Raw genomic sequence first — 23,346 nt, forward strand, 5'->3', positions numbered from 1 at the left:
AAGTAAAGTCAAATTTTCAATAGAAATACCTCACCTTACTATCACATAGCATTGCTTGTTATCTGACCGCCTACCAGGTTAGATAGAACCCATTTCCGGGAGTAATTCATTTTTAGTTTTATTATATAGCAAGGCATAGTGAAAGTAAGGTGAGGTATTTTTTCATGAGAATTTGACTTTAACTTTTCATTCCAAAGAGCAGTCGTAAATATTCCCAAAGAAACTCTTATAGTTTCGTCTTGACTCTTATTTCGCAAGATGGTGATCTCAAGGCTGGAGCTTGGGCTGCCTGTGGTCCGTCAAGAACTACACTGTAGCTGAACGACTTTCTCTCTCCCTCTCCTTATTTTCCAATTCTCTCTCTTTCTCTCCCTTTGCCCCGTTTTTTTCCTCATTCTCTCTCCCTGTCTTGAGAAGAAAATCTAAGGTCTACAATGCTTTTCAACGACAGGGACAAAATTATGTTTTCTGGAGTTTACTTCATAAATACTTCCACTGTACAGAATAACATCATTTGAAGGGACGTGTCCGTCTCAACCTCCACAGAATTCGTAAACCCAAAGAGTAACCCAGAAGTGACAAACGTATTTTCCCGCCTTCCAAAGCAAATTAAGAAAATTGAATACCAACAGCAGCATAAGAGTGAAGACACAATAAGAAGCACAAAGACAAACCCTTGAAACCCATCCAATTCCATTTAAAGCCAACTTGGCTGGTGAAATCAAGCCTTTCCCCTTAATCAAAGTAAGCTTAGTGCTTTACTCTTGGATCTGGTTCCTGACAGAGCTGGAAATAAAACAGTGGAGTTTATGGTTCATGGGAAAAATTACGCACACACAACTGTCAACTGAATACATTGGGTAAACCAATCACACATAGATTTGATCAGACTTTATTGATGCCATAACATTACAGGTTGTTTGAAAATGGTCCACATAAAACACAAACTAAATTTAAGAAATACTTTAATTCCTAGCATAACTCCAAAACGTTTAGATTTACATACAATGTCATCCAATTAAGATTACTTTAACACTGACTTATCTAATGGACATCATAAAGTCGTCATACATTTTAACCACCAGGTTCCTTCAGAGAAGGAACAGAGCTAAAGAATAGTCAAAAGAGACTTTCAGGAAGTTAAAAACTCAGCCTGAACTGTCTGTCTCCTTTAAGGAACCAGTACAGGTGATGTTTCTTTCAAATCTGATGTTAAGTTAATCACCCAAAGCCAGTTACACACACGGTTACAATACAAAGAACCGTTTTACTAACTGCACCTGAAGTCTGCAATAAGTCCAAACAAACTAGACACAGTAGTGATTTGGGTAAAGGATTACTTGTCATAAGCATTAAAACACTGAACACTGAAAGAATTAAAACTTAAGGATGAAAGGCAGAGAAATAACCTTAAAACAAGAGTTCATTTCAAACTAAATAGTTACATAATTTGGACTTTAATACACAATTAACCTCGAGATAAACTGTTTGAAAATCTTAACATTTCTCTTTGAGAAAACAGTCCCCTGGGTAAAAACATCAGCATTAACCAAAAAAATAATAATAAGCATAACTAACAAACACAACAACACTAATACAGAAGCTTACAGTTACAACAAGGCAAGACACAGTGAACAAGAACAACCTGGAAATAAGCAGTCAGAGGTTAGTCTATACATGATAAGTTAAAAGCACTAGACAACTTTGGAAACATGACAGCAGAGGACATAAAACTGTATTACATTAATTATCAGTAATGAAACAAACAGGAGCTAACTACAGTGTAACCTTAAAAGCCATGCTTGTCCAGGGCCTGAAAAGACACCAAGGCATTCAAGTAATACTGAGTCATATTAAACTTTTCTTTCAGGGTACTGCAGCATTACACCATGTGCTTATGCCACGAAAACTAACCACACCTTAAGCTAATGCTCAACCTGCCCCTGCCATATCTTTGCTTCAATTCTAAATGAAAGTTCAATGTCCAAGAAAAAATCATATTTTGAAAAACATGAAAAGCTCTGCATGGAACAGTAAAAAAAGCATAGTAGGAGGCTAAAGAAGAAAACACTGATGCAGAGCTTATTCAAGATTTCTTAAAACTTACATGCTGCTCCACCAAACATTTTCCTATAGTCACTTGAACATAAGGTTATTACATGCAGTTATGTTTAACTTTTAGGAGCAAAAAAGTACCTTGGAATTCCCAAAAACATGTGAAGAAAATCAAGATTTTAGCCTAGCAAAAACACATGCTTACGGAAAATATCCATTAACACAAAACAGAAAAAACTAAGCAAATAATCAAAAGCCAAAGGAAGGCATAAAGATAGAAAAATAATTATAAAAATTATCCAAGAGGTGTGCTGGATACTTCCTGTCAATACAAAACATTTGTATCAACTTATACCTTATGACCAATGAACTGAAGATGTAATACATATTTGACTGCTAAGGGTTGAAAACAGCTTAAATATGTAACATTATCAGGCAACAGTTTCAGTCTAGATAATAATAATAATAATAATAATAATAATAATAACTACAATAATAATAATAATAATAATACAATGTTGTAATTTGACACTGATAACAAAAAGGTGTTATCACTATAGCCTCAACTATGGCACCAGAAAAATTTAACTACTTTATTATCCAACTTCATGAGGAACTCAGTAAATTAATAAGTCAGAAATAATAACAAAAATAGGCTAAAAATGTCTCTTGCCATTAAAAAAAAAGAAAAAAACCAGCAGTTTTAATATTTGGCACAACACAACTGCTTTTTTGTTTCTTTGTTTTTGTTTAGCAAAGAAGTTGGATAATAAACCTTCTCATCTCAGATATTTGAAATTAGAGTATCACTGTACATTTCTACCAGCCATGTCATTAATCCACTACACCAGGTTCCAATAAGATGACTTGTACAAATATACATTAATACTAATGAACATTGTTATCTTTATACTTAAGTACACATTGCAAGGCAATGCTCATAACCCTTGTTGTGTACTGCACAGTTCTACTTCTTGGGTTTGTTAATGGCCATTTAAGCCTGATGGATAACTTCTCCCACTTTGCAAGACAACTTCTGTAGAACAGCTTTTAATTTTCCTTATTTCCATTATGCTACCTCTTCCCATATTTATTAGTTATGCCTCAGTAATTATTCTACTAGATAGGTGTCACAATGTCTTGTTAAAATGGCCAGTCCTCTTTCATTAAACAGGTAACTAATCCTGCTGCTATAATTGAGCCAAGAGTCTCTTCTAACTCTTCTTCTTTAGCTGTAATGAAATTACCGTTTTTATGAAAGGAGTAAAGGGTGTGCACAGATATTGTTCCTTCACAATTCATCACATTATGACCCTGGCTGTATGTATAATCTTATTCTACACACTGTCCAGCTGTCAATAGAAACACAAAGTTAGCCATTCCTACCTACTCAATTAACTTCAATTCTACGAAGTTTTCATGGGGAAAGAATAGGCTGTCTTAAGGAAAAAAATTTTTCAGAATTGCAGTTTTACTGCATTAATAAGAATAACAGACAGTGCCTCGATTCCACAGAAACTTTAGAGCACAGTTTTTGGAACTTCAGTTTCAACTGTCCCCCATTTATTCATTAACAAAAATCTTAATCATAATGGAAATCTTGTTAACTCTGTAAAGTGGGCATGAAATAGCAAACTACACCACTGCACATTAACAAACTAATCACTTATTAGGGATACTTGTTACCAAGAGTCATAAAACTAACCTAACAGAATTACAACAGCCAAACAAAGCAAATGGTACATTGACTTTCAATACCACAAGAAACAAACTGACCTTAACACTGGAAAATGTAATGGACCCATGAAGTGTAATATGTGATTAGCTAAGATGGTAGTGCAATTTCTCACCCAAATCACAGAGCACAGTGGAGACAAACTAAAAGAGTACCAACAATTTAACAAGGGAAACTCTTGTACTCAAAATATTTGTGAACTTGGGTTGACTTTTCTCAAGGTTCTTATCTCTCCATTACAAGTTCCAAACTTTTCCATCAAACTCTGTCCTGAAAATAAATCTTCCTACATAATTAGAATTTGCACTATATACATATGTACACATTAATTACAAATAAATAATTTCCCACTTAACTAAGACACTTAATCAAAAGCTCCAACTAATTCAGACCAAAGAACAATATCTTCATCATCAGCCATGCCCATTCAACTCCTCTTTTCTACACATTATCTCTACTCTACCCTTGGCAGAATTCCATGGCACCCTAATCCAATGGAAAGAGCTACTAAAAGAGGCTCACCAAATGCAATTTGATCATTTAATCCCTTGAATAGTGTACCACAACTCCTTGCTACCAGCACTTAGCTGCACAGTTAAGCTTACTTCATGTAACTACACAAGGTAATGTCTTAAGGCCTCTATACTTAAAGGATGGGCAGCAAAAAAACTTTACCATCTAATTTCTAACCCAAAGACTACAATTTCAAATAAGCATCTCTATCAAACATTGTTTCATTCACATACTTGGAGCACTTCAGTTGGAGTTAGGAATTTTTACTACACAAACTGCACAAAAACATTTTTAGTCATTCACTTCCATCCCAACAGCAGCTAAGAAACAAGTCCCCTTTAAACTTAATCCAGAAATGTTTTCATACTCTCCCATGGGTGAAGTTGTGTCAAACAACAAAAATGCTAATTTAACTTGCTGTTAAATGGACCTTAACAGTCAGATGAGAAGTGACAGAATTTGTTCATTTCTTCCTTAACCCTGAGCTCTTCCTAATAGATTTTTTTTAACTTGTAAAACAATACCTGTTTTTGCAACACAGTAATACAGTTCAAGAATAAAAAGGAAGAATTTATTTACTGCCTCTCAAACAAGTTTTCACCTTTTTAGCTGGTGTAGTGGGATGGAAGTGAATGAACCTAAAGTGACACACAACATAAATACAATTAACATAAGATATCAACTCTTGTCCTTCTGAATATCAGAAAGGCATAAATACTCGATGTTTTAGTTAAGTGGAACTAAAAGATTCACCAGGACAATTTGCTTGTGGAAGACTTTTAACTCTCTTCCAGGTCTGCTGGGAAAACTTGCCACAACATTTTTACAAATTAGTTGAATGTAGTCAGCTAATGTCATCAAGGGAAAGGGAAGGGAAGGGCAAAAAAATACATATAAAAAATTTAACTGTCCTCTTCCAAAACAGCATTATTTCCTTTACTGAGGACAAAAACAAAATCTAGTTTAGAGAAAGTTCTCACATGTACCCTTGTTCATAATGCTGTCATGATAATAAATTTTATGTGCTCTAAATCTCTCTTGGATTATTTTAATATCATCAAAATTTGAGTAGGGCTGATTCTAACTGTTCCAAAAAAAGATTGAAAATTTGCTGATTTCTTAGTAGCTCATTGTGTTTTGTCTTACACAGTACTAATCATGACTGCTTCCAAAATGCCAGGCAACAAACTGATTTATAACCATGAAAAAATTCTACAAAAATTGTGAAGTGTTTGAAACAAAGTGTAGGGGCAAAAATCACAATTAGTTTCCTCTAGACATGGTACTCTTTATGTTCAGAGGAAATACTATTGCTAGAGGAATGCATGGAAACTTTGTTTCAATTACTTTATTTGTAAATGTTTGTTTAAGGTACTTAAATATAGAAGTTTTGCTTGCATGGAGTGGTAAACAATTAAACTAGAGGTTGTTTTGAAATTCTCTTAAAGATAGCTCCCAACTTTTAAGATGTGTAAAGCTGTTGCATGTTTTCCTACCAGGAGTTTTGGTGTAACTAGTCATCTTCTTCTTCTTGTTGCTGAAATTCAGCCACATAAAGTTTCTTGTCAACTTTTTTGGGAAATGGTATTATGTTAGTCCCAAGCTCCTGTTCAGTCTTGAACAAATCAAACCTATCCTCGTAAGTGACAAGGTTTATGGCAAGACCAAGGTGCCCAAAACGACCTGAACGGCCAATGCGATGCAGATAGGTCTCGGAGTTTTTGGGAAAGTCGAAATTGATGACCACATTGACAGACTGAACATCAATCCCACGTGTGAACAAATCTACATAGGGAGATGAACATCATTTAACAGAATGATCTCTACCTAATATTAGTATTCTGTAGATGGATCCGGTAACTGGTCAAGTCACCCAAGAGTCATCTCACCCAAAGTCATGTTGCCCGAAATTTTAGTTATGTCACCCCCCAAAAAAAAAGTCAAGTTGCCTGAAGAAACAAATACTAAAAAGATCTAAATTTCAAACTCTTAATAGGCAATAACATTGAGAAATTTTTAAACATGACTCATGACTCAGGTTTTGAGCAACATGACTCTCCGCTGACTTGACTGTAATACATAGATCCACATCACCTCACATAAGTGAGAAAACAGATTTACATACAACATAATGTAACAAATTGAAATATGTTGGACTGTTGTTATCTCTCTTACCCAGAAATCATTCATCTATTAGAACAACTTGTCAAAAAAATTATCGGTCACCCCTAATGACACCTATTCATCTATATAACAGTTCTCAACCCTTTAACTCCCAAGATCTGATTGTTAATTCTCCCCTGTAGCTTATGAGAACTTGGTGCTAGATCAAGATAGCAGCTTCAACCTGATAAGTTTGAATATTCTCATTACCTGTTTGCTGAAGAATGTATGGATATTGTAGGGAGAAGTTTTATATTAATCACTTCTGGGAATTAAAGGGTTCAAAAGATCCCCTTCCAACCATAGCATATGACAATGAGTTTATCTGTTTGTGAGGCTCCAAGCCTGTGGTCAAACCACTTACCTGAAGACACTAGAGTCCTTGTCTCTCCTTGGCGGAAGTCATGGAACACCTTGTTGCGGTGACTCTGCTCCATTTTTGCATGAATATAGTAACAGGAATACTTGAGCTCTGTTATCTTTTTGGCCAACAATTCAACGCGGTTGACTGAGTTGCAAAAGATAATTGACTGGTTCACTTGAAGCTGGGAAGAACAAAATTGAAATTTTAAAACTGAAATAACTTTAAGTTCCTGTCCATTAACTGGTGTTTCAGAAACCAGTAGCTTGCAAAAATGCCAAATACCACTGCTCCATCTGGAGAACACAGCACACCATATAATTTTACACTCTGGTTGATTGAATTTCTATTTAAGCTCTATTTGATTGGAGTGACTTTCCTTAGAATTCATTGTCTGAATCCTGTAATTTAATGGTTGTTTTGGCACATACTTCTCCACTTCTTTAGTTGCACAACTGCTATCAAAGTAAAATTGAAAGTTTTTTTTTTTCCAAGACCAACATGTAAATACTTTTTTTTAAATTTTTTGTTTCATGGAAAATGAAACTTCTGCAAATTAAACATGTGACACTTCAGCAGATTAAGAAAGGAAATGTACCTTTGAAAACAAAGTATTCAGGCAATGTACTTTCTGTTTCTCCTCCAGGAAAACATAATACTGAAACAAAAAAAAACAGCCGCAATAATTTTTCTTGGGGACTGACTTCAAACAAAGAAGCCCTGTTCCTTGACACACTAACAGCACACAGAGTGTTACATATGATTGAGAGTGGTGACGTGTCAGGCTAAAAAACCAATGAAGATATTAAAAATGATTTTAAAAATGGTATATAGGGAGGGAAAAGGGATAAAAACTGACACACATCTGCACATAATGATTACCTGTGTGATGCCTTTCAAGGTCAGCTCGTCCATAAGGTTTATTTCATAGGGTTTATCCAAATGTTTATCCTGTCAATTTGAATCACAACAAAATACATGGTAAGTACAAAAAAGCCCCCGTTATCGTTAACAGCAAGCCCACTTAGTCAATAAGCGCATGCTCTTTGGGCCTATCACACACCACTTCCACAAGACCATCAGCTCAACCAAACAAATACAAACATTAAATGAACTTACTAGAAAATAAAAGCAACAGTTTCTATTAGCCAGCACACATAATAGAAGGAAATAAGACAAGATTCAAACCAAAGATACCATCAACATACAAGCTGAAAATTTTTTCCAGTCAAGTTGGTAATTTACTGCTGTTTGATTTCTCATCTAAGAAGGAAGTTCTTTAGTCTCAAGGAATCCTCTCATTAGATATGCCAGTCTAATAATAATAACACTTATTAAATGAGAAATTAACAAGTTAACACTGTCCAAGGCTGCTGTACAACACAAAGAGTCCTGAATACATATTATGTTATTTACCACACAAAGAAGTATTGTATCTTAAAAAAGAAAAAAAGCCATACAAATTCAAATAGAGGATAGCAGTGAAAAAACTCTAAATTAGAGAAATTATTATTCTTGAAGACATATTGCCACTGACCTTGAATTCCTTTACTGACAATGGAAAAGTGGCTGAATAAAGAAGAATCTGTCTGCTGGGTGGAAGGAAAGCAATTATGTCTTCTAACATCCCTTTGAAGTCCATGGATAGAAGCTTGTCAGCCTAGGAAGAGAGGACAAACAAAATAAAAAAGTATGATTTAAGGTGCAACACTCCGATGTAACAAAATTATCTTCCAAGCACTTACCTCATCCATGATAAGCATTTGGCAATTGTCCATCTTAGCCACCCCTTTTTTCATCAAGTCCAGTATCCGACCTGGTGTGGCAACAATGAGATGAACTGTGGGGGAAAAAACCAATATACCATTATGAAGTTGAACACTGTTGCTATTAAACTGCATTGCATACTGCTTTGCCGGTGATGATTCCAAGGGTAAAAACTTCAGCAGTCCTTCATTTTTACCTATCATCTACATCTTTGTGCAAGTTTGCATTATACACAATGGTCAGTGATATTTTCAAAATTCAATTGCCTATAGTTGAGTTTTTTGTACATTTAAAGATATCAAATGGTTATAAAATGGTTAGAGTGGAAAATTAAGTGACTTTTGGAGCATAATTCTCTTTAAATTTCAATACTACACTGCTGTTCAGGCAGAATCTAGTACCAAAGATAAGAATAAACAACTCCTTGTTGAGGACCATCCTAGAGCAGAACATTAGACAAGAAATATTCCTTCACATTACCTAGAGCATTTTACTATAAACATACCATCATTATATAGTCTCATTATGTCATCTTTAAGACTTGTGCCGCCTGTAGTAGCCATGACTTGTACTCCAAGGTGTTTGCCAAGCTCTTTACAGATCTGAGATGTTTGTAGGGCCAGTTCACGGGTTGGCACCAACACAAGCCCTAAATAAGAGAAGAAAACAAAGTAAAGAAATGGATGGGTCAGTAGGTGGAGTGAGCTGTATGTCCAGACTACTGGGCTCTCTTTGCTACCTTCATTTTGTTTCCTGGCCCCAACAGTTTTCCCATATACACTAGGTTGCTGATTTTCATTTGTAAAAAAGCCTTCTACAGGCTGCAGAAGTCTTAATATGAACTTTTATCCTTTTAGAATAACAACACAGTGTATGAAAGACTAACCTTGAATATGTGATTTATCCACGTCACACTTTTCTAGAAGAGGTATCAGGTAGGCAGCAGTTTTTCCAGTACCATTTTTAGCCCTGGCCAATATGTGTTTTCCTGTGAGAGCCATTGGGATACTCTCTTCTTGAATAGGTGAAGGCTTTTCAAAACCTTTCTCAAAGATTCCCATGAGTAATTCTCTTTTGAGCAAGTAGTCTTCAAAATCATTTCCTTTAGTTGCTGTTACATCCTATTTTATTCAGATCAGAACATGTTAGAACTGCAGTTGTCTGTATAACTTTCAAGACAGTATAGAGGTTAACACTGCTGTACTATCTGGGCATGTGGCAACCCAACATATTTATGCACTTGCTACTTAATATTTTTAACACTGATGTCAGTAATACAAGTGAACTGGGTGTGTTCAAGCTACCACATGATAGACAGGGTTAATGCCGATCCATTCCAGACATATCACCATCCACCATCCCCCTTCTGGGCAAAACATTCTTGAACCCAAGTAACACTCATGGACTGAGATACAGCAGCTATTATGGGGGAGGATGCTTTTGTCAACTTTTACTACCACTAAATATGGTGCAGATATAACATTTGAAGAGTTTAGCTAGTCAAATAAGATGAAACAGGCGGTACGAACACTCTGGAAGTTTGAATTATGAGCAAGGAACTCAAATCAGTGTGGTCAGACAAAAGGGATTTCTTTTACAAGTAATGAAACTGGCAGACCGGACATTGATGTCTGTTTTGAGCTCAGTTGAGTTAAAAATGGTTTCTCTTCCACGAAACTATAAAACATAGGGTGGTGATTATGAGGAGACCCGTACCATAACTTAACTGAATGACTATATGACTGAATCATCCAGCACAGTGGTGATCATTAACGATGACTTCCTTATTCGCGAGGAAAGGTTTACGATGTACGGAAATTTACGGCTGAAAAGTGAAAGCTACAAAAGAACGCTTTCTGAATAAGTTCCTTGAGTCCACCAATTCAGTCACGAAGAAAGAAATCAGAAACAAGTTAGTTCGAATAATATACAAGCAGGTAAAACTTACTGTGGTCTGTATGCGCCTATCCTTCGCTGGCGTTTTCAATTTAGACTTCCATGACTCAAGTCCTTCCCTTGAAACAGAAAAAACAAACAAACAGAGCAAATAGAATTAGACGGCGGGTCACAGTTTCTACAAATTAAGAACCGTAGTTTGTTATTGTGTTACTTACGTGCTTGCATTTCGCATAGCGGATGGCACTGCTTCCGTTTTAGTTGCTGCCATTGCTGACGGTACGATAAAGTTGAACAAAACTGTCTTCCTTGGCCGGATTTAGTAAAAAATAGTCGGCTTTCGTTGTAAATGTATCTGTATTTTATAATTCTGTGTATGTAATATAAGAAAACTGGAAACAATGGATGAGATGGACGAAGATTCCTTTTGCAGGTCCAACAGCCGCGACTTTACGGATCCTTTCGCTTTTCAAAATTATCGATTTGATGCTGTACCAGTCTCTCAGACCTCGGTTGGTGTGTGACTCTCCCTACCCGTGTAGGTTCCTCTCCGTAGGACCCTGTGGGGAACACTAGATTGAGTTCTGCTCTTATGCCCCATTCACACCAAAGCTTAAACATGTTTAAAAGTTGTTTTGTTAAACACAGTTTAATTTTTTTTTTCTTCATAGAAACTATTTAACCGAATATTTTTGACTTGAATGTAGCACATTGGAAATACAAGTTAGCTAGTACTTGAATCCAATGGAAAATCAAGTTTTTCAGTTCTCTGTTTATAATTTTCATTCAATGAAAACCAGTTTAACAAAACATGTTTTGCTGGTGTGAATGGGGTATAAGATATATAAACAAAACAGAAGGAAATCCAGTCAGTATTTTATTTCCAGACCTCAATTCTTCTTGCAACAGCAACTACGACAGTACTTCCCGATCTGAATCAAACTTGAAAAGATATAAGACTTTTAGGTGGCTAACGATCTTGCCGCAAATAAAAAGCTTGAAAAGCATCAGTCTGACTCACTGGCTTGCACCATGCGGTGCCACACAATAAGGCAGATGCTATTTTATGTTTCGGTTAAATCGACAGCTGAAAAAGAAAGAGCATGTCAAAGTCCGTTTTCTAGTTTTCGGCTCAGCTGCGACACTACCCATCGTGATCACCCGACAGCTTTCTACGATAGTCACGTGACTTGGACGACGACAAGTTGACGATCGGTCATTCGTGTCTGTTTTCACTTTTTTGTGAAAGGTGAGTGCAGTCGAATCTTTTGGCTTTACTGGAAATAACTGTCCATTTCTGCCCCAGTCTTTTTACAAAAGGTAAGCAGCTTTATTTTTATGCTATTGAAGACGCTAAATGAGAGGATGTTATGATGTTCAACTCTCAAAATACGACAAGACACTAGCTGCAAAACATGTGTCGACAAATTAAATGTAGTGTATATCCATCTTTGATATCCTATTTTTCAATTAACTTTAACCTTTTTCTTTGCTGCGTTAAACTAAATGTATACAGGCGTTGTGTTGTCGTGGCAAGTTGTGGATGTTCAAATTTAATAGCTCCATTTTGGTCTGTAGTTCAATAATTCCTAATTTACCAGGCGGGAACATGTTCGCGTGAATATCACCACTGCTGACATAAATAAGCTTAATATGCAGTTTCTTCCTTCCCAATTTCCTTCATAACAAAGATTGCTTGCGAGCCTGAAAACATGCCTTTTAAATATGGAGTTGTATAGAGCTGTAGATCGGAAGTGTTCGAAAGACCTCTACCTCATCACTTACCAAATCAAATTAGGACTGTGCGTGAGTCATTTCTTTCACAACTACTCGCGTGTTTTTTAGACCTCAGAGAAAGTCAGGTAATTTCTCGATCTCAGATTGAAGATGATTATCTTCTCGAAAACGGAGCTTGTATTTCACCTTCGCGAAATCTAGATATTCTGATTTTGTGTAAAACCTTATGCGTATTTTTGTCACTATTGTTACATATATACTTTTTTTAATTTACACGTCTAAACGAATTCACATCGGGCACGTTATAATAGATTAATTTCAATATCACTCGTTAAGTGTGTGCTCTCATCATTGCTGGGGTCTGTTTCGCGCACAGCGCTCGCTTATAATTCCGATGTTTGTGTTTTTCTCTCAATCAGTATCGGAAGGAAGTGTTTAATGATTGTTATGGTCGTGAATCTTGGTCAGGAGCATTGCGTGACTAATTATTTTTATGCCTCGCTCAAACAATACTCAACTGGATTACTATTGATAAATAAGAAGTTTAAGAGCGTATCACGGCCACTTGCAAATTAACACAAGGACGGCCAAAGAGTGAAATACAACACTGTTTTGGATATCTTCATGAAAATCATCAAGAGTCAGATTTCTTCATCATTCTATCGATCTGCTGCCGTCTCTTTGAATAGTTTTCCTCGACAGATCATTTTTTTAAATACTTTTTTCAAGATGATCTTCATATTAAGTGAAATTTGTGACTGTGACATACTTGTTGATTTAAAGAAAAAACATCAATGACATTAATGTGATTACTGATGCACTTATGTATAGATGGTACATTTTTTACTTAAACTTGAATAAGAGGATTCATAAACAAGCATGTATTTTCTATAGTTATTATGGTGATATTTACAGTATTTATGGTGATAGCTAAATGATTAATTCATGAGCCATCATTTGTACTTATTTAGTCAAGAAATTTTTTTGTGAGATTTCGCTTGTCTGAGAGCATGTCATTTTTATTTCAGACTTTGATCAGGAGTGAATTATACTTTTAAAGTACTTTACAATGCAGCAAGCATAAGGTTTTTCAAAGGCACCATTCAGTGACCAAAAATTAGAATTAGAAAATGGTCAGCAGAGAGTAAATTTTAGTCAACAGTGGAAAAAATACAAGAGAGAAAGAATTTAAAATGGATATTTTTATGTAATATTAGATGGGTAATGAAATGACTGAGCATCCATTTGTCTTTGAATCAAGCTCTAAGGTTCACTCATGAGCTAAGAGCTGTTCTTTTTTCCTTTGTTTTCTCTTTGTTTTTTTCCTTTCTTTTTCCTTCTTTCACTATGTAGCTCATCATTTAGTCATTACAGTCATTATTGGTCATTCAGTGGTTTACAAGACAATGAATTTTTAGATAACCATAATATGCAGTTCCTTGTGATTTTTACCCATGTTCATCTTTACTGCATCAGAGTTTTGGAATAGTGGACAAGGAAACTGCAGTAGTTTCAACTTCCACCCGCCACATAACTTTTCTAGTAATGAACATATTATTGAGAGAGAGCAGTTTTCAAGTTGTGTGTTTAATGCAGAGAGTTGGTATTGGATCAACTGATTATTGCCCAATAGATATTTCCTTTATTCCCATTGCTTGTTTTCTTGATATTGTATTGATATTTTATGGTGAAATTCTGTCTTGGTCACTCGTTGGATTTAAAGGGTTAAGGTCATTAACAAAGTTTTCCAAGCAGCAATGATTCAGTAAAATGAACGTTACAAGGAATGCTGAAAATGACATAAGTATCATCATTAGAGGGATACAAGCGATGGACTAAGTTTATTGTTGGAATAGATCATGAAAGTATTTGACTGGTTCCAGACGCTGGAATCAACGAGTTTTTTTTTTTTTTTTTAACCTTGTAGTCCTTAGTTCATCTTTTCTTTAACTGACTATGGAAACACATCAAGTGAATGAGACAGGATGTTTTTGTTAGTTTTTTGTCAGGAGATGCACTTAATGTGGTGTTTGACAATTATTGATCCTATGTAGATGGCAAGTTATTGGAATAAACTGGAAATTTTATTATTGGAAAGTATTACACAGATATTTTTTAAATTTAATAAAAGTTGTTTATGTTTAACAGTGATCCAACTCAGTGAGACTGACTTAGATATATAACAGTTTAAGAACTTCGAAGCCAAATTGGTTTTTGTTGAAGTAAAAAAACGAAAATAAAATCATCCTTTCATTAATGGAATCTGTTTGTTTCTGACCTAATGTGCATGACATGTACTTTGCATCTGAATTACTGTACTACTTGAATACATGTATGCATATTTAATTTAGTTAAATCATTCAAAAACCCTACAGTCCCTACAATTGAAATGCCGGTAATGGCCACAGAATTTCCACTGGTAAATGCAGTCAAAAAAAGAACATTTATTTCATTTTCTGTTTATTATTGAACAAAAAAGTATTTAAGAACTAACTCAACTCTTTGCTTTAAAAGTAATACAGTTGAGCCTTGATTATCCTGACCCATGGGGACTGGTCTGAATAGTGCAGATAATCAATAGTCTGGATAATCAGAAATATTATCATTGATGAGCTTCACTTCTACAACATGTGTGCGTGTCTAACTCCACCATTCTTTGAAGCTGCGTTAGTTGGATAGAGTTAATATTGTTTTGTCTTTCCATCATTCAGAAAGTGGAACAAATTCAGTGCCAAAAGGAGTCTCTTTACAGTTTCTCTGTTTGATAGAAAAGAAGTAATTATGGTTTGCAAATGTGATTAATTTATATTCATAAAAAAGTGGGACTGGAGTGACTAGTCTGGATAATCAAGGTTTGACTGTGTTATTGAAAGTTACAGAGTCATGTTTCAAACAGAATAAGAGCCAAACCTTTAAAATGCACATGCTATCATCTTTGATTGTTTTCAGTAGCATTTTTGAAAATAAGTTTGACGTTTTGGGCTTCAAATGAAATAAACACCTTAGGCTTGTAGTTGACTGTTTGAGATGCGCTAGCAGCAAATAATGTATTCATTATACCAGATAACTTAGACACGCAGGTGTACACATATATTTTGAAATACAACTGACACTGATTGATCAGATGGATGTAGGTAAATTTGCCACCATTAGCAACAATAAGGAATACAGGAAATCCTTGGACCTCACCTGTAGTATTTAATAATATTCTCACATAGTATCTTGTGGTGTAATTTTATTGAAGCATTACACTTTCCAGATCTTTGAACTTTCTTAGAGAGACATTTCTGATATTATTAGCCATCTGTTTCAAGTTTTGTCTCATACAGCTTGCATACTGAAGACCTCATACAAGTTTTGATCCATTCCTCTAAGGGCAGAGCAACAAAAGATTGCATGATATTAAAAAATAACAGTATAAGTAGTTTTCTCCCAGGGCTTTATTTAGTATTGTAAAATTTCCTTTTCATGTATGATTATGTTTTATGTATCAGCTTTTATTTCAGGCTAGCATCTTTAATTTGTCCAGTATGTAAAAGGGGGAATATAAACTTAAATGATTTTTTCCAAAAGTGTTTCTAAAGAGGCCATGTGTTTTTATCATGCCTTTGTGTGGAGTTCTTTTTTATTATGGATGCTAGAATTTTGCTTCCTGCTGAGCATTTGTTTTGAGGGTTAGATCAAAACAACATTTCTCCTTTTGAAATATATGAATTAGCCAATAGCATGTCATATTGCATTTGTTGTGGAATAACTTTCAATCCCATTGAAGCGGATAAGCACAGCAGGCTATTAAAGCACTTTACAACCACAGCTTTCTTTGAATCTTTAGCCTCAGTATGTTTAGGATAGTCTGGGCATGGATAAATAATGTATTACAAGCAGTGATAGACTGAATTTTAAACTTTTGCTTGGATTGAGAGCAACGCTAAAGGGTATGACTACAGGTAAATGAGAAATAAATCCCAAAAGAAAATTAGAAGAAAGATGTATTTGCAGCAGTGGTAGGAATGTTGAGTTTATTCTCTTTGTTTCTTCTTAATCCATGAGAGTTAAAACAGTCTTTCTTGCCTCATATTTAAAATTGTGGTGGTAATCATGATTTGATTTTCCCCTCCTTTTTCAAAAAATATTAGTGTTTTCTAGTCAACACAAACAAATTTAAGCCAACCTCAGCACTGTTGAATTGGGAACATTGTTTTGTTTAAGTAAAATTTGGAGAGTGTGGGTTTTCCAATATGATTTTTTAGGTATTTTACTTTAAAAATATTTGAGTTGGGATGACAAACACGAGGGAAAATGTTACAATGATGTGACCATCGCTCTGTCTCATCAGTCACTTCAAAATATAATGTTAATACAATTCATTTATTAACTGAAGAAATAAATTTAAAAGCACTACAAGTATAACTGTATTAATTTTGTGAAAACCTTATGTATGCTATCATGCTACTGAAATATATATTGATTTAAATTATAGTAAGTGCTTTTTTGCATCATGCTATCTGCAGTAAGGATTAGTTTAATTAAACTTCTGTGGAAGGGCTACCAATAATTTTATTGAATTTTTTTGGCAGGTATCTCAGTTTTAATAAATCAATTCTAGATGATATGTGATAAGTAGAATTACCAAAGTAATTAATTCCACGAAACTCATATATCTATTGTGTTTATTGTGGACTGATTTACAAGTATCTTTTGGTGTATGGAGGGATTTTGAAAATTTTGAAAATCTTGACAAAATTAAGCTTTAAACATCCATTGCTCTACAGTGTGGTATCTTTGAAACAGTAATAGCGGAGCCCTATAATTATACAAAATAGTTGTAACCAATCAAGCCGAAAAAATTTGGATGTACAACCGCACGACCATACAACCATACAAGGTGCTACTTTTGACATGCATGGTCAACTGTACCACGGGCATGCCAACGCCTCAGCTTTGTCCAGTAGTCCAGTGGTCAGTGCACTGGGCTCCAAGTCAGATGACCCAGGTTCTAGTCCTGGCTGGGGCAAGGCATGCGGGAAAAAAAAATGTGAGCTCCACTTTAAGGCTTGGCTAAATCTAGATATGAACATCTTTGTTAGAACACACTTGATGCCATTTTACCAGCACTACGAATGTAACTACAATTCCTCCCTCAACTGAGCACTGAATCATCTTTAATCTCTAAATGTAAATGATGACTCTTAACAATCCAAAACCAAAGATTATTATTAGGGCAACATTTAAAGGAACTGTGCTTTTGATTTCTTAATCAGATCATATCACTAGCTCAGTAGTAGAAGTCTTAATTAGTAATATTGGTTCAATGGTACATCAAAATTTGTATGCAAAACAATCATGCAACGATCACAGGAATGGAAACTTAATCCTTTAACCCCTTAGACTAGCATCTAATTTTTCCTTAAAATATCACTCCGAATCAAACAAAGATCACCAACTAAAGAAGCTCTTGATTGTTAAACAAATTCTCCGTGTCAGCACCTTAGGAAATGTATAGAGAACAGTATAGAGAATGTGCATGCTTGTTAGGGTGTAATGGGTAAAAGACACTGATGTGATTGGTTTTATTAGGTAGCATAACCCCATAATTTGTTTCCAGAAAGTTTTTTATCCTTTTTTTGTTTCATTTGTTTGGTTAACCATTTATCCTTCTTTAGTTTTTTTCTTTCCCTCTCTTTTAATTTTTTTTTAAATGACTGAAATTTCTGTGAAGTTATTTGCAAGCATTTGTTGAACCAAGAGATTGAATTGTATGTATGAGTGAACTTGTATGGAAAGGCCCTAAAATATTTGGACCAAAAGTTTAGGATGATTGTAGGATATCCTGAAAACAGGTCATCACAAAAATCCTGGATCCAACAACCAAATGTAGCAAACAAAGTCAAATGATGCACCAATTTTTAAAATAGAGTAAATTCCTGCATGTAAAACCAAAGTTTTTACAAGACAGCCTAATATCACAATGTAGCTTTTTTGTTGAAATATCTCAACATAGCCATTTATGATTGACTTCTTTTTAAACTTTATTTTTTAATGAAGGTCGAAAGTGGCAGCTAAAAAAGCTGATGTGGAAATGCATTTACACTAATGAAATGTAAATATTTTTCACAAAGCTTACAGCCCACTGCTTTCAGTAGCACAAGGCAACATGTTCTGAAAATGCACAGGGTTTTATCTGCAAATATAAGGCCTTAGAAGTTGTTATGAACTAGGTTCTTGCATGTATGGCGTTGCAATATTCATCATTCTACAGTTTGTCTCAAGTGTTTTAATATGAGAGTAGTTAGAATGTCAGTAGAAGGAATGTGTGAATGTGATATGACAGACTATACAATGAATATACTTCACTGCAGCTTATATCACTTCCGGTCGACTCAGAACCAGACTACTTTAAGCAGCGACCTATGTTCTGAGCTAGATGTAGCTTTTTATTTCATACACAAGTACAACAAATTCACTCTCAGAATAGAAAAGGTTCCCTTTTTTCACCAAAAGAGATCTCTGCTTTCCTGCTGATGTTACAAAGAAAAAATATATCACAAATATTTCAGTTTCCTGCAAGTATCATTCCTGCAGGTGGCTGAAAAATTTGAAACAGTATTTCATTATATCAGACTAGGGTGATTTTTCTTTGTTTTCTAATTTTTAATTCTCTCAGATAATTTAATTACTTTGTGCACTCAGTCAGTCATTTGCAGTTGTGAAATTTTTTGATTATTTTGTCTGAAGAAACTCAAATTTTGAAAATATGCTAATGACTTAAATTTCCTCAAATTTTCTTTAATTACTTTAAATTTCTCTTCTCTTCTCTTCTCTTCTTTTCATTCTCAGTGGTGATTAACACTCCTTGTTTGTCAAATTGAACCGTTTTCTTGAATTCGAGTAAAGAATTTTGCTATCCTCTGGTCATAATTGTTGGAAATAATATGTCCAATAAAAACATTTGAGTTAGGTGTGTTTACATATATAATTGATCTCATTTCCAATAAGAGTTCTACACGCAACCAACCGAAGACGCTATTTTTTCTTTTTTTTTTTTCTTTTTTTTTTTGCTATTATTTTTTTTTAGATTAATGGCGGGGCACACTGCGAGGTTCTGTGACCCAAGTTCGAGTGACTTGGCAGACGTTTTTATGGATTTTACCTTATCCAAACCTGAGCCACAAGAACAAGGAAACGATGCAGATTTCAACTCATGTAAATTTACGCGGAAATCTTCTAGTAGCTCCACCTCGACCGTGGCGACAGAGCCTTCAAAGCCTGGCGTATCTGTCGACAATGAGGAAGGTGGCCACAGTGAAAGTCAGCCGGTGGCTGCGAACAGTGGAGCGACATCCGAATGTGTTGTATGTAACGATAAAGCCACAGGTTACCACTATGGAGTTTTTACGTGTGAGGGCTGTAAAGGGTTTTTTAAACGAACGGTACAAAAGCAGTTGGAATACACCTGTAAAGGAGATGGAAACTGTGAAGTAAACCAGTTGAACAGAAATCGGTGCCAGTACTGTCGCTTTCAGAAGTGTATGGATCAAGGAATGTTAAAGGAAGGTGAGATCTACTTCTTTTGTTTTAGTAAGTTGCAGCCGGAGAGCAAAGCGAGTTATTACCTGGAGCAACGTAACAAGCCTTGACATCCATTTAATTAGTTTTTTGTTGTTCGCTGCGTGTTTGTGTTACCGTAAGGCAGTTGTGTGGTAAAATGTAAACAGTATCAGAGCTGAGGGGCTTTTACTCGTAGCGCTGTTACTGAATGCATTCATCAGAACTATTTAGTCTGAAGGCCATCAATATATGGCATGTATCACAAGTGTTTTACGGCTCCCGGCGCGGTGGCTGATTATTGCAGAGGTGAACTCCTTGTAAACGTATGGTTAACATTTTATATTTGCTATAAATTTACTTGGTTTAAGGTCTACAGAGAACCAATTCTCAATAACTCTTTTGTTCGGTCCTCGTCTACAGCATATTCCCGTACTGATTATTGCTGTAAAAATACTCGCTAGTAGCCCACAGCTGCCTGTCGCAGTATGTTAAACACCTCTCTCTGTTGATTATATCCCTTAGCTGTGAGAGAGGACCGAACTCCTGGTGGAAGACATCGACATCGTTCGTTGCAGGATCATCGCCCAAAAAAACAACGGGGTCGAGAAGATGCAGTAAATGGGTCGGCAGACGGAAATGATTGTGTGGAAGGCGCCTTGAAGCAACAGAAAAAAGAGGAGTCGGCAGCCGGCAAAGGAGAGTACATGGCTTTTATAGAAAATATTCGAGATCAAGCGGTAACGATGCCTCATATTGAGGGACTCGTGGTTGAAAACGAAAGTACGAAGGAAAAAGATGTCAACACTTTCATGCAGCTGGCTTATCAGGAGCTTAACATGATCATTCAGTGGGCTAAAGATGTTCCCGGATTCAAGGACATTGACTTGGAGGATCAAGTGTGCCTCATCAAAGCTTCTTTTATGGAACTGAACGTATTTCGTTTGGCGTACAGATCGGTGCCTTGCGACCCTATGTCCCTACGGTTCAGCAAAGAATTGATTTTCGACAAGCACGAAGTGATTGCGTTCGGTTGGACGGAAGACCTGGTTGATACAACCCTGGAATTTACTGACAAGCTGCGCAGTCTGAATCTCGATCAAAACGAGTTTGCTCTTTTATCTGCTTTAGCTTTACTCAGCCCAGGTTTGTGGAAGTGGGATTTGATTTACTTCTTGTCTCTATTAGAAAGAAGAACAGATAAACCCTTGAAGAGAATATGTGTAAATCAAATATTTGAACTATAGAGTGAAAATAATTAACGAAAGAAAGATAATGAATGGATGATCAGCACTGAATGATCTTAGTTACACCAGCATTGCTGAGCGTACTCACATCTGAAACCTCCATTGTCATTGTCATTTTCATGCTTCAAATCTCTTCCTGTTATTCAGTTATTAGTTAATTTATTGATTTATCGGTAATTTTTAAGGTGGCGCAGGAAGCCTTCTCTCACGATATATTTAGAACCTAAAAGGACGCATGGGCTCTCGTGATTGGTCTGTTTTGTTCCAATAGATACGCCTGATCTCAAAGATAAGGAGAAAGTCACTCGCCTGCAAGAGAAAGTAAACATCTATTTGCGTGACTACTCCGAGGCTCTCTATCCACAGAAAGCAAATCGTCTCGGAAAACTGCTCCTCTGTCTTCCTACTCTTCGCATATATAGCGAGAAAGCAATGGAAAATTACGTCACCCTGGAGTTCTTTGGTAAACTGGATATGCCGCCTTTGGTGGCTGAGCTGTTGGAGTAAGACTGGTAACAAGTTAGATGACTTTTAGTCACGCAACTGTTAAAAGGAAGAACAGGAAGGGACTGGTAAAGAGTCTTATGAAGAGAAACTTTAATTAGCTTTGAGTCAAGCTTACCTGTAAGCTTGTAATTATTTCTTTAACTCGATGTAACTACTTATTGTCAGGTCCTTGTTTATCGGCGGAAAACGCAGAGGCGCACTATGTCAGTCGAAGGGTAATTACAACAATAATCCGATGTCTCAAGGTACAAGACACAAAATCCAAGATAGTGAACAACTTACCACATCAATCGTCGCGATCATGGAATTGGAACTTTAACTCTAACTATGTTACTTACAGAAAATTAAAAAGACGAGATGATTAAAAAACATATGATACAACAAATGGTGAAGAAATGGCGAGGGTTTTTTTTTTTTTTTTTTTTTTTTTCGGAAACCCAAAATACTGGATGATGCGCCCATGTGATATTACCGTCATTTTAGCAGCGAATCACCTTCCCTATCATTGAAACTGTTTTAATTGGTTTTTATCAGATCATTTTTCTGTTTGTTTGAATGTTTTTAAGATAACATGTTAAAAATCTCGTATTTATTCCTTCAGAGAAGGTAATTAGTCATCATTACTACACGGTTAAATTCGAGCTTTCCGTAGAATTTAAAGTTACCTGAGAATAACAATAATAATATATTTTATTTTTGATTTGATTTTTCTCCCTCCTAAATCCGATAGTTTTACCTTTCTAGATCCCTTTAACAAATAGGAGCCGACGTTTGGAAGTCGATTACAGAGATCATTAATGACATTCTTTTTTACAGTCAGGAACACGCAACTGTACTTTTAAACTTTAAATCGGTTTTGCAGTCTGAAACAATCGAAGGGCCTTCAGTTTTGCCTTTTGTTGGTTTTATTTTAGGTAATCGATAGTTGTGTAGTTGTTTTTCAGAGCTTAAACAAGTAAAATGAACTGGTATCTTACTACGCGAGTCCGTTACAGCGCTTCTCGGAATACTGAAATACAACATGGCTTCCATCATGTAACTTGGGTGCAGTCCGGTACGGCTGGTGGGAAAAAAGAGGCACAGTACCCTTTTAGTCATGTGAAATAAGTGAGAAGTTCCTCAAGTGTTTTTAATAATATTAAAGTAAATTATAGAAAAAAAAGTCCATAGAACCTAAACGCTAGAATTATAGCGCTGATGGAGATAACATTACAGTATTGAACAAACTAATGAAGTTTATTCTCGATCCAGGGCCTTTCGCTTTCGTCGTTGCAATTAGGGCTTGGGTGCGAGACTGTAAACAAAAGATGATGACTTGACGCCTTTTGTGCACGAATTGTCACGAAAATAGAGCCAAAGTGTTTATTCTTAAAGCTTACATGGTGTTTGCTGCAGCTCATTTAGAACGCGATGATGTCTGTTTCTAGGTCCTCTCACCTTTTTATTACAAAGTTATCTGGGTCCGTTTTGACAAACTTAAAGCCTCGCACCCGGGCAACATTTACTTATAAAAAGAAAGTCGAAAGATGCAAGAATGATTTTAGCCTTTAAAGGTGTCGACATTATATGATAGAAAAACAACTTATTGTGGTAAGAAATGAGGTTCGAGAGGCTATGGAGCACGGCACATTTAGAAGAAACGTGATAATATTGTTACCATAATCGTTATTTCAGATGCTTAATGTAAGTTTAACTTCGATACCAAGACTGAAGATGTTAATGTTCAAAGAAATAAAAAAAAACAAGTTATATTGATTTCTCTTTCATTTTGTTGTACTTGTGTCGTAGCGAACCTAAGTTACGTGAACTTTTTTAAACTT

At 35.7% G+C, this 23,346-nt stretch overlaps 2 protein-coding genes across 5 annotated transcripts; one reads left to right on the top strand and one right to left on the bottom strand.

The window, feature by feature from the left end:
• Positions 1-876: 876 nt before the first annotated feature.
• LOC113676173 (putative ATP-dependent RNA helicase ddx6) lies at positions 877-12,479 on the bottom strand. Its single transcript, XM_027192792.2, has 11 exons — positions 12,276-12,479; positions 10,709-11,079; positions 10,543-10,609; positions 9,481-9,715; positions 9,100-9,243; positions 8,573-8,667; positions 8,365-8,487; positions 7,710-7,778; positions 7,426-7,485; positions 6,831-7,011; positions 877-6,088 (listed from the first exon to the last, which is right to left on the bottom strand). Exons 2-11 carry the CDS (start codon positions 10,759-10,761, stop codon positions 5,817-5,819), a joined length of 1,299 nt encoding a protein of 432 aa, XP_027048593.2. The 5' UTR covers positions 10,762-11,079; positions 12,276-12,479; the 3' UTR covers positions 877-5,816.
• Positions 11,652-23,281, top strand: LOC113676328 (retinoic acid receptor RXR-alpha-B). Of its 4 annotated transcripts, XM_027192976.2 has the most exons (5): positions 11,714-11,810; positions 14,939-15,002; positions 19,303-19,781; positions 20,298-20,918; positions 21,291-23,281. In XM_027192976.2, the coding sequence occupies exons 3-5, from the start codon at positions 19,307-19,309 to the stop codon at positions 21,524-21,526; spliced, it is 1,332 nt and encodes a 443-aa protein (XP_027048777.2). In that variant the 5' UTR covers positions 11,714-11,810; positions 14,939-15,002; positions 19,303-19,306; the 3' UTR covers positions 21,527-23,281. The 4 variants fall into 4 exon arrangements, with proteins under 4 accessions (XP_089065955.1, XP_027048778.2, XP_027048777.2 ...); XM_089209829.1 differs by lacking the exon at positions 14,939-15,002 and having other exon boundaries at positions 11,652-11,739; XM_027192977.2 differs by lacking the exon at positions 14,939-15,002 and having other exon boundaries at positions 11,678-11,810.
• Positions 23,282-23,346: the final 65 nt, after the last annotated feature.

The sequence above is a fragment of the Pocillopora damicornis genome, chromosome 6 (assembly GCF_964200805.1).
Source record: "Pocillopora damicornis chromosome 6, jaPocDami1.2, whole genome shotgun sequence".
Lineage (NCBI taxonomy): Eukaryota > Metazoa > Cnidaria > Anthozoa > Scleractinia > Pocilloporidae > Pocillopora > Pocillopora damicornis.

Coding starts and splice junctions, on each gene's coding strand:
- LOC113676173 (XM_027192792.2), bottom strand. CDS start 10,761: ATGGCAGCAACTAAAACGGAAGCAGTGCCATCCGCTATGCGAAATGCA. Junction 9,716..10,542: donor ATAGGCGCATACAGACCACA/GTAAGTTTTACC, acceptor TGAATAAAATAG/GATGTAACAGCAACTAAAGG. Junction 8,668..9,099: donor AATGAGACTATATAATGATG/GTATGTTTATAG, acceptor TTTCCCCCACAG/TTCATCTCATTGTTGCCACA.
- LOC113676328 (XM_089209829.1), top strand. CDS start 19,307: ATGGCGGGGCACACTGCGAGGTTCTGTGACCCAAGTTCGAGTGACTTG. Junction 19,782..20,297: donor TCAAGGAATGTTAAAGGAAG/GTGAGATCTACT, acceptor TATATCCCTTAG/CTGTGAGAGAGGACCGAACT. Junction 20,919..21,290: donor TTTAGCTTTACTCAGCCCAG/GTTTGTGGAAGT, acceptor TTGTTCCAATAG/ATACGCCTGATCTCAAAGAT.